We start from the raw sequence: 15,245 nt of genomic DNA on the forward strand, positions 1-15,245 counted from the left end.
GGTAGCGTGGCCGAGCGGTCTAAGGCGCTGGATTAAGGCTCCAGTCTCTTCGGGGGCGTGGGTTCGAATCCCACCGCTGCCAGGATGTCTCACTTTTGTCCTCGCCGCCTGGGCGGGGGAGTGTCCGTTTTCTGTTCTTTTGCCGGATCATCAGCGCCCCCTGCTGCCTGACCCGGCCCGCGGCCGGCATGAATGGAGCGGCGAGGAGGCGCGCCTGTGCGCGTCGGGGCGGGGCATTGTGGGTAAAAGGAAGCGTGAGGCCCGGCCCCGCTCCCCCCACGTGTCCGCTGGAGTTTCTCCGCCAGCAACATGGCCGCCGCCTAAGAGAAGAGCCGGGCCGCCGCCGCCTCTGCAGCCCGCGGGTCCCTGGGCCGTTGCCGCCGCCCGCGCGCGGCCCCCGCGGAGAGGTGAGTGGCCAGAAGGCAGCGCACGCCGGCTCTGGAGCGGGGCCGCACTCGCGAGGTGGGCCTGGGCCGGGCTGCCGAGTAGGCCGGGAGGCCCGCGCCGCGCGGAGCTCGGGGTCTGGGGAGCCTCCCGGGCCTCGGGCGGCGGGAGGGACGGGCAGCCCGCTACCGTGGCCCCGGGCCGGCCGCAGGCTCCGACCTCGGCCCGGCCCGGCCCGGCAGTCGGGGATGTCGCGGCCGAGGCTGCCGGCGCTGACTCAGGGTCCCGCCGCGGTGCTCCGCCCGGCCCCGGCCGGCCTCCTGCGGGAGCGCCTGTCCGAAGGCGGCCGGTGTCCCGCCCGCGCGGCGGCTCGTGGCGATGGCCGGGCGGTGGGCGTGAGAGGGGGCCCGACCGCCTGCGAGGGAGGCGGGACCCATTGGACAGGGTGGCCCGGGGCTGGCGGCCCGTCCCCGCCGGACAGGGCGGGCGCTACCCAAGCGTGCCCCGGCCCCCCCTGCTCGCCCTGAGCCCGAGCAGCCTCCGCGCGGCCGGGCCGGGCCGGGCCCGACGCGTCTCCTTCACGTCTTCGGGCCGCCATGCAGCGTTCGCGGACAGCCAGCGTGGCGCCGCGGGGACGGCCGCGACCGTGGGCTCGGGGGACGAGTCGGCCGGGACGCACGGCCGGGCGGCCCGTACGCGAGCAAGGTCGTGGGTTGGGTTCTGCGCCGCTTTAGAGTCGGAGGGCGACGAGGAGGTCGTCTCCATCGCCAGCGTTTCGTCCCCTGTGAAACGGGGATCAGGAAAATCCAGCGGCCTTGGTCGGGTTGCGGTGGGTCGGCCGACTCGGGGGAGACGCCAGCAGCCCCGGCTCTGCGGGGTTTGATTTGTGGCCGCGGTGTGCTCTCCGACCTGGGGGGGAAAAAAAACCCCAAAAACCAAAAAACAAACATGTTGCCAAGTAATAACAAAGCTCTCCGCAGGTTCCATTTATGACCCTTCGTTAAGCCTCACCGCAGCCCCTGGGGAGGTTGAGTCCTTTTCTTATCCCCCCTTTGAAAGGGATGAAAAGAGCGAGACTTGGCCCCGTCCAGACCGCTCGCAGCCGGCCCCGGATCGGAAGTAGCGGAGGTGGGATTTGAACCGGTGGCGTCTGGTGCTGAGCAGCCAGGCTCTTCCCCACTATCCCATAGTGCCTTTCCTGGACGAGGGGTGCAGCCTCGTGGTTAAGAATCCGGGTGGTTGACATCAGCCGGACCTGGGCTTCCGCTCTGGCTCTGCGGTTCTCCGGCACAGCGACCCTGGGCAGAATTCCCTACTCTCTGGATCCGAGTTCCCTGGTTTCTTAACTGGCAAGGATGACTCTTGACGTAGAGGACCGTTGAGAGGATGAGAACATGTGTGAAGTCCTCGGAGAAGGGGCTGATGCTGGTTAAGGGTTAATGCATTCACACAGGTGGAAGCTGAGGCGACCCAGAGCGGGGAGATGTCTTGCCAGAGACACACACAGGCATTTAGAATCCAGGCCTTGAGACGGTTTGTCCTTGGGGTCCTTTCCTCTTAACTGCATCGTACTTGGTCTTCTCCCTCCAGTAGCTAGAGAGACCTTGGAGATGCCTCCGCATTTCCGATTGTCTGACCGGTTCCATTCCCAGGTGCACCGGGATGCCCCCAGGGGTGGCACTGGGGTATTTCCTTAGCTGGGAACCCCTCCTTCCCTCCACCTGGGGTCCTTGTCTCCTTTCCCTTAGTTGGCAGCTCCCTCCTGGAGGAAATTTCGAGTGCTGAAGGGCACAGCCACTGCCCCCAGAGTACCATGATGGCCACAGGACACCCAGGTTGGTCACAGGTGGTCGCTTCAGTTGGAGAAGCTTGGCTTGCGGCTGGAAGGTCTGCTTCTGCCTGGGCCACAGCCCCTGTCTGTCTGCAAATGTCTGTGAGACCCAAACCATGAGTCCGCCAGTGTCTGGATGCGGCTGGTGAACGGTCTGTAACCGCCTGATTTCACGCGTTCATTTATTTGTTCTTTGTACTGTATTGAGCGTCCACTTCATGCCAGGCACTGTTCTAGGTATTGGGAGAACAGCATGGATTTTGAAAAGAGATAATAATCCTTATAACAACTTGATGAAGTGAGTATAATGATCTCTACTTTATGGTTGAGGTAACTGCCAGGCCCCGTGGAGCTTCTATTCCAGTGCAGGAGGCAGGCAGCACAAAGGCAGACAGACTAGATAGTTCCAGACGGTGAGAACCGTGAAGGAAAGGAAACAGGGAGGGGTGGTCCTGACTCTGAGCTGGTTGGGAGGGCTCTTTCCGGTGGGCGCCAGGGAACTTGCCTCTAGGAGGGGCTGGCAGCGGAATATCTACCGAAAAGCAGCCCGCTTTGAAAAGACCTGGGAAAAGCAGTTGTCATGCAAAGGTCCTGAGACAGACTGTGGGGGGGACTCAACTTTTGGAGGCCCGGCAGATGGCCACCTGGCCTTGTGGATGGTGAGGGAAAGGCAGGGGCAAGATCACATAAGGCCTTGAGGCCATGGAATGGACTTTAGATTTTATTCTATGTGGCAGGTGAAGGGTTTTGAGCGGGAGAATGATGTGATTTACTCGTTTGCAAGGACAGCTGTGGCTGTTTCAGGGCGGACTGGAGGTAGCCGAGAGAACCTCGGGGAGGCTTGTTGGAGCGGCGCTTGTCAGTCACGGGTCAAGATTGATTCGTGAGTGGTGCCGGCTGGCTCAGTTGTAGAGCACGGCGGGGTGTTGAGTTCAGGCCCCACGTTCGGCATAGAGATTACTTAAATTTTTTTTTTTTATTAGTGGGATGTGAAACCACTTTGGAGGATTGTAACCAGCATGTTTAATTTCAAAGAATGAGGGCAGAAAACCTCACTGCATCACCTCCAACAGGGGCACTTACGCTTATGTGAAACCTGCATCACATCCAACAGGGGCACTTACGCTTATGTGAAACCTTGATTTAGTTTTGTAATTGCGTGCATGTTCAGGGTCGCTGATCTGCGGTGGGTTTTTTTTTTCTCTTTATTTTTTAATTAACATATAATGTATTATTTGTCCCAGGGGTACATGTCTGTGAATCGCTAGGCTCAACGTTTCACAGCACTCACCATAGCACATACCCTTCCCAGTGTCCATCACCCAGCCACCCTCTCCCCTCACCCCCCAGCGACCCTCTGTTTTGTGAGATTAAGAGTCTCTTATGGTTTGTCTCCCTCCTGATCCCATCTTGTTTCATTTTTCCCTTTCCCCTTAGGACCCCCTGCCCTGCTTTCAAATTCCTCATATCAGAGAGATCATATGATAATTGTCTTTCTCAGATTGACTTACTTCGATTACATAATACCCTTTAGTTTCATCCATGTCATTGCAAATGGCCAGATTTCATTTCTTTTGATGGCTGCATAGTATTCAATTGTGTGTGTATGTGTATATATATATATATATATCACATCTTCTTTGTCCATTCATCTGTTGATGGACATCTAGGTTCTTTCCACAGCTTGACTATTGTGGACATTGCTGCTATAAACATTGGGGTGCGTGCCCCTTCAGATCTCTACATTTGTATCTTTCGGGTAAATACCCAGTAGTGCCATTGCTGGGTCATAGGGTAATTCTATTTTCAACTTTTTGAGGAACCTCCATACTGTTTTCCAGAGTGGCTGAACCAGCTTGCCTTCCCACCAACAGCGTAGGAGGGTTCCTCTTTCTCCGCATCCTTGCCAGCATCTGTCATTTCCTCATGTGTTAATTTTAGCCATTCTGACTGGTGTGAGGTGGTATCTCATTGTGGTTTTGATTTGTATTTCCCTGATGCCGAGTGATGTTGAGCACTTTTTCATGTGTCTGTTGGCCATCTGGATGTTTTTTTTGCAGAAATGTCTGTTCATGTCCTCTGCCCAATTCTTTTTTTTTTTTTTTTTTTTTAAGATTTTATTTATTTATTTGACAGACAGAGATCACAAGTAGGCAGAGAAGCAGGCAGAGAGAGAGGAGGAAGCAGGCTCCCTGCCCAGCAGAGAGCCCAATGTGGGGCTCGATCCCAGAACCTCAGGACCATGACCTGAGCTGAAGGCAAAGGCTTTAACCCACTGAGCCACCCAGGCGCCCCTTCTGCCCAATTCTTGATTGGATTATTTGTTCTTTGGGTGTTGAGTTTGATAAGTTCTTTATAGATTTTGGATACTAGACCTTTATCTGATATGTCATTTGCAAATATCTTCTCACATTCTGTCAGTTGTCTTTTGGTTTTATTGACTGTTTCCTTTGCTGTGCAAAAGCTTTTGATTTTTTAAAATTTATTTTTATTTTATTATTTTTTTAAAGCTTTTGATCTTGATGAAGTCCCAATAGTTCATTTTCGCCCTTGTTTCCCTTGCCTTTGGTGATGTTTCTAGGAAGAAGTTGCAGGGGCTGAAGTCAGAGAGGTTGCTGCCTGTGTTCTTCTCAAGGATTTTGATGGATTCTTGTCTTACATTGAGGTCTTTCATCCATTTTGAGTCTATTTTTGTGTGTAGTGTAAGGAAATGGTCCAGTTTCATTCTTCTGCACGTGGCTGTCCAATTTTCCCAACACCATTTGTTAAAGAGGCTCTCTTTTTTCCATTGGACATTTTTTCCTGTTTTGTTGAAGATTAGTTAACCATAGAGTTGAGGGTCCATTTTCTGGGCTCTCTATTTTGTTCCATTGGTCTGTGTGTCTGTTTTTGTGCCAGTACCATACTGTCTTGATGATGACAGCTTTGTAATAGAGCTTGAGATCTGGAGTTGTGATGCCGCCAACTTTGGCTTTCTTTTTCAAAATTCCTCTGACTATTCAGTCTTTTCTCATTCCATATATATTTTAGGATTATTTGTTCCATTTCTTTGAAGAAAATGGATGGTATTTTGATAGGGATCTCGCTAAATGTGTAGATTGCTTTAGGTAGCATAGACATTTTCACAATAGTTGTTCTTCCAATCCGTGAGCATGGAACATTTTTCCATTTCTTTGTGTCTTCCTCAATTTCTTTCATGAGTACTTTATAGTTTTCTGAGTACAGTTTCTTTGCCTCTTTGGTTAGGTTTATTCCTAGGTATCTTACGGTTTTGGGTGCAATTGCAAATGAGATCGACTCCCTTTTTTTTCTCTTCTGTCTTGCTGTTGGTGTACAGAAATGCAACTGATTTCTGTGCAATGATTTTTATATCCTGACACTTTATTGAATTCCTATATGAGTTCTTGCAGTTTTGGAGTGGAGTCTTTCGGGTTTTCCACATAAAGTATCATATCGTCTGCAAAGAGTGAGAGTTTGATTTCTTTGCCGATTTGGATGCCTTTTATTTGTTTTCGTTGTCTGATTGCTGAGGCTAGGACTTCTAGTGCTATGTTGACATAGCAGTGTTAGTGGACATCCCTGCTGTGTTCCTGACCTTAGGGGAAGAGCTCTCAGTTTATCCCCATTGACAATGATATTCGATGTGGGTTTTTCATAGATGGCTTTAATGATAGTGAGGTATGAACCTTCTGTGTCTACACTGTGAAGACTTTTGATCAAGAAGAATGCTGTACTTTGTCAAATGCTTTTTCAGTGTCCGTTGTGATATCATATGGTTCTTGTTCTTTCTTTTATTAATGTATTCTATCACATTGATTTGTGGATGTTGAACCAACCTTGCGGCCCAGGAATAAATCCCACTTGGTCATGGTGAATAATCCTTTTAATGTACTGTTGGATCCTATTGGCTAATATTTTGGTGAGAATTTTTGCATCTGTGTCCATCAAGGATATTGGTCTGTAATTCTTTTTGATGGGGTCTTTGTCTGGTTTTGGGATCAAGGTAATGCCTCATACAATGAGTTTGGAAATTTTCCTTCCATTTCTGTTTTTTGGAACAGTTTCAGGAGAACAGATATTAATTCTGTAAACATTTGGTAGAATTCCCCTGGGAGGCCATCTGGCCCTGGGCTCTTGTTTTTGGGGAGGTTTTTAAAGACTGTTTCAATCTCCTTACTGGTTATGGGTCTGTTCAGGTTTTCTATTTCTTCCTGGTTCAGTTGTGGTAGTTTATAGTCTCTAGGAATGCATCCATTTCTTCCAGATTGTCAAATTTGCTGGTGTATAGTTGCTCATAATATGTTTTTGTAATTGTTTGTATTTCTTTGGTGTTGGTTGTGAATTCTTCTCTTTCATTCATGATTTTATAATTTGGGTCCTTCCTCTTTTCTTTTCTTTCTTTCCTTTTTTTTTTTTTAAGATTTTCTTTCTTTATTTATTTGACAGAGAGAGAGAGATCGATCACAAGGAGGCAGAGAGGCAGGCAGAGAGAGGAAGGGAAGCAGGCTCCCTGCCGAGCAGAGAGCCCAATGTGGGGCTCAATCCCAGGACCCTGGGATCATGACCTGAGCCGAAGGCAGAGGCTTTAACCCACTGAGCCACCCAGGCTCCCCTTCTCTTTTCTTTTTGATAAGTCTGGCCAGGGGTTTATCAATCTTGTTAATCCTTTCAGAGAACCAGCTCCTAGTTTCGTTGCTCTTTTCTACTGTTCTTTTGGTTTCTATTTCATTGCTTTCTGCTCTGATCTTTATTATTTCTCTTCTCCTGCTTGGTTTAGGCGTTCATTGCTATTCTTTCTCCAACTCCTTTAGGTTTGGGGTTAGGTTGTGTACTTGAGATCTTTCTTGTTTCTTGAAAAAGGCTTGTATTGGTATACACTTTCCTCTCAGGACCACCTTTACTGTGTCCCAAAGATTTTGAACAGTTGTGTTTTCATTTTCCTTTGTTTCCATGAATTTTTAAAATTCTTTTAATATCCTGGTGGACCATTCATTCCTTAGCAGGATGCTCTTCAGCCTGCATGTATTAAGTTCTTTCCAGATTTCCTCTTGTGATTGAGTTCTAGCTCAGAGCATTGTGGTCTGAAAATATTCAGGGAATGATCCCAGTCTTTTGGTACTGGTTGAGAGCTGATTTGTGACCCAGGATGTGATCTATTCTGGAGAATGTTCCATGTTAGAGAAGAATGTGTATTCTGTTTTGGGATGGAATGTTCTAAATATATCTGTGATGTCCGTCTGGTCCAGTGTGTCATGTAAAGCCTTTATTTCCTTGTTGATCTTTTGCTTAGATGATGTGTCCATTTCAGTAAGAGGGAGTGTTAAAATCCGCTATTATTATTGTATTACTGTCAATGTGGTTCTTTGATTTTGTTATTAATTTGTTTATATAATTGGCTGCTCCCGTGTTAGGGACATAGATATTTAAAATGGTTAGATCTTTTTGTTGGGCAGACCCTTTAAGTATGATATAGTGTCCTTCCTCATCTCTTATTATAGTTTTTGGCTTAAAATCTAATTTATCTAATATAAGGATTGCCACCCCAGCTTTCTTTTGATGTCCATTAGCATGGTAAATTGTTTTCCACCCCCTCACTTTAAATCTGGAGGTGTCTTTGGGTCTAAAATGAGTTTTTTGTAGACAGCATATTGATGGGTCTGTGTGTTTTTTTGTTTGTCTGTTTGTCCCCCCACCCCCCACCCCCATTCTGATACCTTGTGTCTTTTGATTGGGGCATTTAGCCCTTTTACATTCAGGGTAACTATTGAAAGGTACAAATTTAGTGCTATTGTATTGCCTGTAAGGTGATTGTTACTGTATATTGTATCTGTTCCTTTCTGGTCTGTTACTTCTTTGCTTAGAGGACCCCTTTCAGTATTTCCAGTAGTGCTAGTTTGGTGTTTGCAAATTCTTTTAGATTTTGTTTGTCCTGGATGCTTTTTATCTCTCCTCCTATTTTCAGTGACAGCCTAGCTGGATGTAGTATTATTGGCTGCATATGTTTCTAGTTTAGTGCTCTGAATATATCATGCCAGTACTTTCTGGCCTACCAGGTCTCTGTGGATAAGTCTGCTGTCAATCTAATATTTCTACCATTGTATGTTCAGTCCTCTTGTCCTGAGCTGCTTTCAGGATTTTCTCTTTGTCACTGAGACTTGTAAGTTTTACTATTTGATGACAGATTGTGGACCTGTTCTTACTGATTTTGAGGGGGTTCTCTGTGTTTCCTGGATTTTGATGCTTTTTTACTTCAGGGAAATTCTCTGCTATAATTTGCTCCAGTATACCTTCTGCCCCCCCCCCCCCTTCTTCTTCTGGGATCCCAATTACTCTAATACTGTTTTGTCTTATGGTATCACTTATCTCTCGAATTCTCCCCTCGTGGTCCACTAGTTGTTTGTCTCTCTTTTACTCAGCTTCTTTATTCTCCATCATTTGGTCTTCCATATCACTAATTCTCTCTTCTGCCTCATTTATCCTAGCAGTAAGAGGCTCCATTTTTTATTGCATCTCATTAATAGCTTTTTTAAAATTTCAACTTGGTTAGATTTTAGTTCTTTTTTTTCTCTAGAAAGGGATTTTATTTCTTCAGAGAGGGATTCTCTAATATCTTCCGTGTCTTTTTTGAGCCCAGCTAGCACCTTGATAATCCTCATTCTGAACTCTAGTTCTGACGTATTACTAATGTCCGTATTGGTTAGATCCTTAGCCGTCGGTACTGCCTCTCATTTTTTCTTTTGTGGTGAGTTTTTCCGCCTTGTCATTTTATCCAGGTAAGAACAGATGAATGAGAGAACGAAATACTAAAAGGGTAGCAACGACCCCAGAAAAATATACACTAACCAAATCAGAGGAGACCCGAGGCTGGGAGGAGAATGGAGGGGGAAAAAGAAAAAAAATCTATAGATATTAGACTGGTGAGTAGAACAAAGCCACGCGCTTGATTCTGGATGTATTTTGGTCTGTTAGAAGAAACTACCTCCCAAAATTTTAGAGAAAAACTTATATATTACAAAAATAAGGGTAAACATGATGAAGGGGTGGAATATGACTGTAAAGATGAAAATTTAAAAAGATTCTAAAAAAGGAATTGGTAAGGTAATATGTTGGTTGAAAAAAGAGAAAAGAAAAGGAACCAGTGTGATCAGGCCGGAGATTAGAACAAAGCCATGTGCTAGATTTAGGGTATATTTTGATCTATTAGAAGAAATTGTATCCCAAAATTTAAAGAAAAAAAAACTTTATATGTATATTAAAAATGAGGTTAAAGGGGCGCTTGGGTGGCTCAGTGGGTTAAAGTCTCTGCCTTCTGCTCAGGTCATGATCCCGAGGTCATGGAATCGAGCTCGGGCTCTCTGCTCAGCAGGGAGCCTGCTTCCCCCCCCCCTCTCTCTGCCTGCCTCTCTGCCTACTTGTGATCTCTGTCTGTCAAATGAATAAATAAAATCTTTAAAAAAAAGGGTTAAATACAATTACAGTATAAAATGTGACTATAATAATGAGAATTTAAAAATATTTTTAAAAGGTATTGATAAGATAAAATAGTTTAAAATATATTAAAATAGGAAAGTGGAAAATTTTTAAAAAATATAATGAGAAAAAATTTTTTTTTTAATTTTTAAAGTTTTTTTTTTTTTTTTAAGATTTTATTTATTTATTTGACAGAGATACAAGTAGGCAGAGAGGCAGGTTGGGGGGGGTGGTGGGGAGCAGGCTTCCCACCGGGCATAGAGCCCAGTGCAGGGCTCAGTCCCAGGACCCTGAGATCATGACCTGAGCCAAAAGGCAGAGGCTTAACCCACTGAGCCACCCAGGCGCCCCTTGGCTGGATGTTCTCGCCGATCTTCTCGAGGAGGGCCCTGTTGCAGTGATTCTCTAATGTCTTTGCCCGAGGCGGTGTTGTTCCGCCCTTGCCCGGGCCAGGCGGTGTAATCTGCGCGCCTTCGCTCCCAAGCTGTCCGCTGTCCGCTGTCCGTAGAGCTCCGAGGTAGGGAGTGAAGACGGCGGCCTCCCAGTCTCTGCCCCGGGTTGCCTAGAACTCCGGGCCCCGCTCCTCAGGGCGCCCTCAGAAAAGGGGGGTCAGTCCCTCCCCTCTCCCTGGGCTCCCACCATGCTCCAGGCTCGCTTGGCCTGTGACCCCGCGTTTCTGTCTCTGGCGCCCGGCCCTGTTTGGAGTCTCCAAATCCAGCAGATTCCTGCACGGTGCTCCTGCCCCGCTCCTCCCAGAGGAGGAAGAAGGGAGTCTCCCCGCACCTGCCGCTTGTGGGGTCCCTGCTTGAAGAGCCGTGGTCCGGCTGTGCCTTGGATCACAGTTTCAGGTAACCCCAAGCCCAGAGCGCACTCCTCGGCCCCGTCTCTGCGTCTGGCTTCCCCGCTCCGACAGCTGGCAGCTCTGCCAAAGCCAGACACCCCGGTTGGTCTGTGACCCTGTGGGTCCTGAGACCACACTGTCCCCGTGAGGGCTCGACGCCCCGCTTAGCCTCTGGAGCAACGTGAGGGCCACAAGTCCTGACTGGCTGCCTCCGCCTTGGGGAGCCGCCCCTCCCCCGCGGTCTGCCTTCTCATCGCTTGGCACTCCCATTCCCACAAGTCCGACCTTCCGGAAAGTGGTTGATTTTCTTTTCCTACAGTTGCTGCTCTTCTATCTCCTGTTGCGTTTGTAGGTGTTCAGAATGGTTTGGTAACTATCTGGCTCAGCTCCTGGGACCTGATGGCATTTCGGTCTCTTACTCCTCGCCATCTTGCTGCTCCGGCGTGCAGTGGATTTCTGGCTGTAGGTCTTGGGCGGAGAACTTGGGAAGCCTCGGAGTTGGATGATGTTGGTCAGGAGGATGAGGGGAAGTGAGAGCCCTCCATCACCCTAGTCTGCACCGTGGAGGAGGAGCCCCAACTCCAGGTACCTCTTCCTCCTCGAGTTCCTCGGTGGCTGGGCGAGAGGTCAGCAGAGCCCAGTAACAGCTGAGAGAGCCAGTTTCTCAGGAATGATTGCGTCTGGGGAACCTCCCAGGCCACACCTCTTTGTACATATGACCTGTTCCCGGACTCGCGTGGAAGACCCCCAGCCTGCAGAGAGAGCCCTGCAGAGAGGCTGGGCTCCCTGTGCACCTGTGACCCTTGGCAGCCAGTGCGGATGGGGAAGGGCCTGGGGCTCTGCCATCCGTGCGCCTCTTTCTGGCAGGAGCGCACACCTCGGACTGTCCGTCTAGGCCTTCTGATCCTCCTCCTGTCGTCAGGCTGTAACTGCTGGGGCAGTCGGCTTCCCTCGGGTTTGCCGTCTTGCGTCCTCCACATCTTCCTCCACTCAAAAGTCTCTGGTAGCTCCCTGTTAAATAGCCGTTCTGTGGTTCCTTTCTTCAGACAGCAGGTCTGTGTGCAGTGTCTGCTGCGGGCTCCGGGGAATGGCAAGGGACAGAACAGACTAGCATCTCAGTCTCCGTGTCACTTACAGTTTAGTGGCAGTGGGGCTGGGGACAAAATAGTAACGGAGGTGTTAACTGTCCTGTGGTGATCCGTGCTTTGGGGAAAACCAGAGCAGGGAAGGGCACTGTCGGCGGGTGTTGCCATTTGGGGTAGGTTAGACGGGGTGGGTCTCAGTGAGGAGGTGAGGTGTGGCCAAAAACCTGGAAGAGGTGAGGGCAGGAGCCGGGAGGCTCTGGGGGTACAGTGGTGACCAAGGCCCGAGGTGGGGGGAGAGGAAGGGAGGGGCTGTGGGAGGTGAGGTCTGAGAGGTGAAGGGGCGCAGGCAGCCGCGCGTCGGCCAGAAAGACTCCAGCGTCTGTCCTGAGGGGGACCAGACGGGAGGCCCTTGAAGGCAGAGGCGTGGCGAGCGCTGATGGGGTTTTCAGAGCCATCACTGGTGCTGGCTGTGGGGTTGGGTGAAGATCGTAAGGTTGCAAGTGGGGCAGGGAGATCATTTAGGGCGTCGCTGTCATGCAGGCCGGCAGTGGAGCTGGCTGGACGGGGGAGGCTGCCGTGGGGTGGCCGGACCCCAGACTGCCTTCAGGGTGGGCCTGACAGGAGTTGTGTGCGGTGAGGGGAGCAGGGGCTCGGGGATGAGGCTGGCATTGGGACTGAGCAGCCTGAGTTGGGAACGTGGATCTGGAACGCATGAACGGATTTCGGGTCATACAGCTCAGGCGGAGGGCTTAGAGGACCTTGAACCCCACCTGTGGTGAAGGTATTGCACCTTTTAAATATTGAATAACTCAGATGTTAAGTAGATAAAACAAAAATCATGATGTTCTAACCCAGAACTAGGGCCCTGGGGGCTGCTGGGCTTCTGAAGGTATCTGAGTAACCAGCCCCTCCCTTTGGGACTAGGAAGAGTCAGTCCCGTGGAATGACTTCCCTCTGCTGGGGAGACCTGCAGCCTTCTCCGCTGCAGGTGCTTGATGTGTGGCCAGTCCCCTGGGATCCCTTACCGTCTGGTGTCGTGGCTTGTCCAGATCCTTCTCTCCTTCAGGGTCCAGCCCAGGTGCCCCCTCCTCCTTCCCGGCAGAAGGCCCTTCCCATCCCTTGGAGCTCCCCGACTGCTGGCTGTTACCCGAAGTCAGATAGCCTGGCTGGCCTGGCTTTGAAGCCCAGTGCGTCGTCTGCGTGCCCTGCGGCTCTGGCTCGCGTGTGCACGGCATCCCCGAGGTCCAGTGCCCCCTTAGAAAATGGGGACAGTCGGGCCACCTTGCAGGGTTGGTGTGTTGAATACGTTAAAGTCTGTGAAGAAGGTCATTTTGTGTCACACACACCAAACAGAATCCTCTCGTGGGGGTTGGGCTTGAAGTCTGCTCGAAAGTCAAATACCAGAGACCGAGCCCCCTGGAAAACCTTGGGACTGCCTGCTCTTCCTGCTGGACGCCAGACTCCCCTACTGGTTCCCTGTGGCCCACGGTTAGTGCTCCAGTGCTTGTACCACAGCTGTGGACCAGCCAGCCTCCATCTGCTGCCTGATAGTGACCTCTTTCCTGTGAGTGGTCAACGAAACCTTAAAGCTGGTCATTTATTCTTTCCCGCGGGTGTAGCCGCCAGGTGCTGCCTTGGTGGTTTCACCTTCCTGTTTGGTTCTGGCCACTGGGGTATAGAATGGGCCGTCTCTTGTTGATTCCAGGAAGGCTGTAGAAAGGAGGTCAGTGCCTGTTTGTCTCCGGCTCCTCCCTCTCAGAGCAGGCCTGTGGCAGCAGAGACACCCAGGGGTGTTGGCGGGATGGCTGACTGACTCAGGCCTCTTACTCTCCCTTGCAGATCGAGTCCGAGGATCGTGCGGCTGGTCCCCCCTAGTATGGCCAATGAAGAGGATGACCCAGTCGTACAGGAGGTAACTGCTGTTGCCCGCGCTCTGCCGGGGCTACCAGGGAGCAGTGCCCGGGTGCAGCGCTGCAGGAAGCGGGGCTGGGGCTCTTCCATCGCGCTGGCCGGGCATCAGCTGGTATTCTAGGGATCCCTAACTCAGTCTGTTCCCTCTGTCTGGAACCCTCTTCCTCCAGATAACTGCCTCGCTGAGACTTTCGCTTCCTCCCATTCTCTGATCCAGCATTTCCTTGTCAAAGAGGATTCCCTGATCCCACCCCTGGCCCCCAACCCGCCTCGTGAACACCCTCCCTGGCCCTCCCCAGCCCCCCTTGGCTACACCCTGTGCTTGGTCACAGCACTCCCCGTCCCCTAGACAGAATCTCCTTTCCCTAGAATGTAAGCTTCATGAGGGAGGGATTTTCTTCTTTGACCACGGTGTCCACAAAGCCAAGTTCAGTGCCTGCCACTCAGTAGATACCCAGTGATGATTTGTTGAATGAATGAATGGGCTCAACAACTCCTCCTTCTTCCTGGGCCTACCCAGAAGTCATTCAGCAGTTGTTCGCTGGATCCACTATGTGCTGGGGGCTATGACAGCCGTGAGCAAGGCAGTGTCCTGCCCTCGGGAAACTTGGGATCTGACAAAGAAGGAGACCCAAGATGCAGATGGTGGGGAGGTAGGTTCCAGAGTCAGCCCAGATCCAGACACATCCTAGAGCCTCTGGGCCTTTGCACATGCTGCTCCCTCCACCTAGAATGCCCTTCACACAGGCTTCGCCTGCGCTGATGCCCTTCACTCCTCCTTAAGGCCTGGCGGTGGGAGAGAACATGGTTAGCGCGAAGAGCCGTGGTGGGAGAGAACATGGTTAGCGCGAAGAGCCGTGGTGGGAGAGAACATGGTTAGCGCGAAGAGCCAGGAAGCCGGGAGGCAAAGTGCCGCACGGCGGCGCAGGCCGGTTGGTGCCGAGGAGGAGGAGTTGGGCCGGGTCGTTCTCAGATGGGCTTACTGACCACCTTGAGGTGGGTGACAGGTCAGTCCAGGGGAGGTGGCGGAGGACACGGGGAGGAAGTGCAGCAAGTGCGTAAGCTCTCCCCTGCCCCGGCCTCATCAGAAAAGTATTTGCTCTGGCTCTAGGATGCATCGTGATCTGAGCAGCCCTCGTGGAAAGCCCTTTTTTTTTTTTTTTTAAGATTTTATTTATTTATTTGAGAGAGAGCATGAGCGAGGAGAAGGTCAGAGAGAGAAGCAGACTCCCCATGGAGCTGGGAGCCCAATGCGGGACTCGATCCCGGGAATCCAGGATCATGACCTGAGCCGAAGGCAGTCGCCCAACCAACTGAGCCACCCAGGCATCCCGGAAAGCCCATTTTTATTGGGTTGCAGCAGACCTAGCGGGGCCAGGAACACTAGCTGCAGAGCGGGAGGCTGGAGCCTCGGTTCCCTCTGTTTCTAGTGGTGGCTGAGCCTTCTCCCCCACACTGCCTCTAGGAACCATGAACCCTAACATCCAGGGAGCAGGGGCAGGGCCACTCTGGCCAGGCACCTGTCTGTCTCCTGTTGAAATATTCTTCCCTTTTTCCCAGATCGATGTGTACTTGGCCAAAAGTCTGGCAGAGAAGCTCTATCTGTTTCAGGTAATGGTGAGACCAGAGGGTGAAGGGGCCTCCTAGGGCATGGGCGTGGGGAGTGGGGGGTACCGGGAAACCTCAGCTTTGCTTAGGGTTCTGGACACCAGAATGTGGAGTG

The 15,245-nt window shown here is 50.9% G+C and overlaps 1 protein-coding gene and 1 non-coding gene across 7 annotated transcripts in view; both read left to right on the forward strand.

The window, feature by feature from the left end:
- On the forward strand, positions 1-82 carry TRNAL-AAG (transfer RNA leucine (anticodon AAG)). The gene has a single exon. It is a non-coding gene; the product is annotated as a tRNA-Leu (tRNA).
- Positions 83-248: 166 nt separating this feature from the next.
- Positions 249-15,245, forward strand: part of POLR3E (RNA polymerase III subunit E) — a 38,184-nt gene continuing 23,187 nt past the window's right edge. Inside the window, exons 1-4 of one of the 6 annotated variants that reach the window (XM_059154292.1) lie at positions 269-407; positions 10,879-11,111; positions 13,451-13,523; positions 15,083-15,133. In XM_059154292.1, coding sequence (XP_059010275.1) covers positions 13,488-13,523; positions 15,083-15,133 — 87 coding nt within the window. In that variant the 5' untranslated portion in view covers positions 269-407; positions 10,879-11,111; positions 13,451-13,487. Of the gene's footprint in view, positions 408-10,878; positions 11,112-13,450; positions 13,524-15,082; positions 15,134-15,245 lie in introns of those variants that run through there. The other 5 variants (XM_059154293.1, XM_059154291.1, XM_059154294.1 and 2 more) reach the window with 5 other exon arrangements.

Source organism: Mustela lutreola, chromosome 17, assembly GCF_030435805.1.
Source record: "Mustela lutreola isolate mMusLut2 chromosome 17, mMusLut2.pri, whole genome shotgun sequence".
Classification (NCBI taxonomy): Eukaryota; Metazoa; Chordata; class Mammalia; order Carnivora; family Mustelidae; genus Mustela; species Mustela lutreola.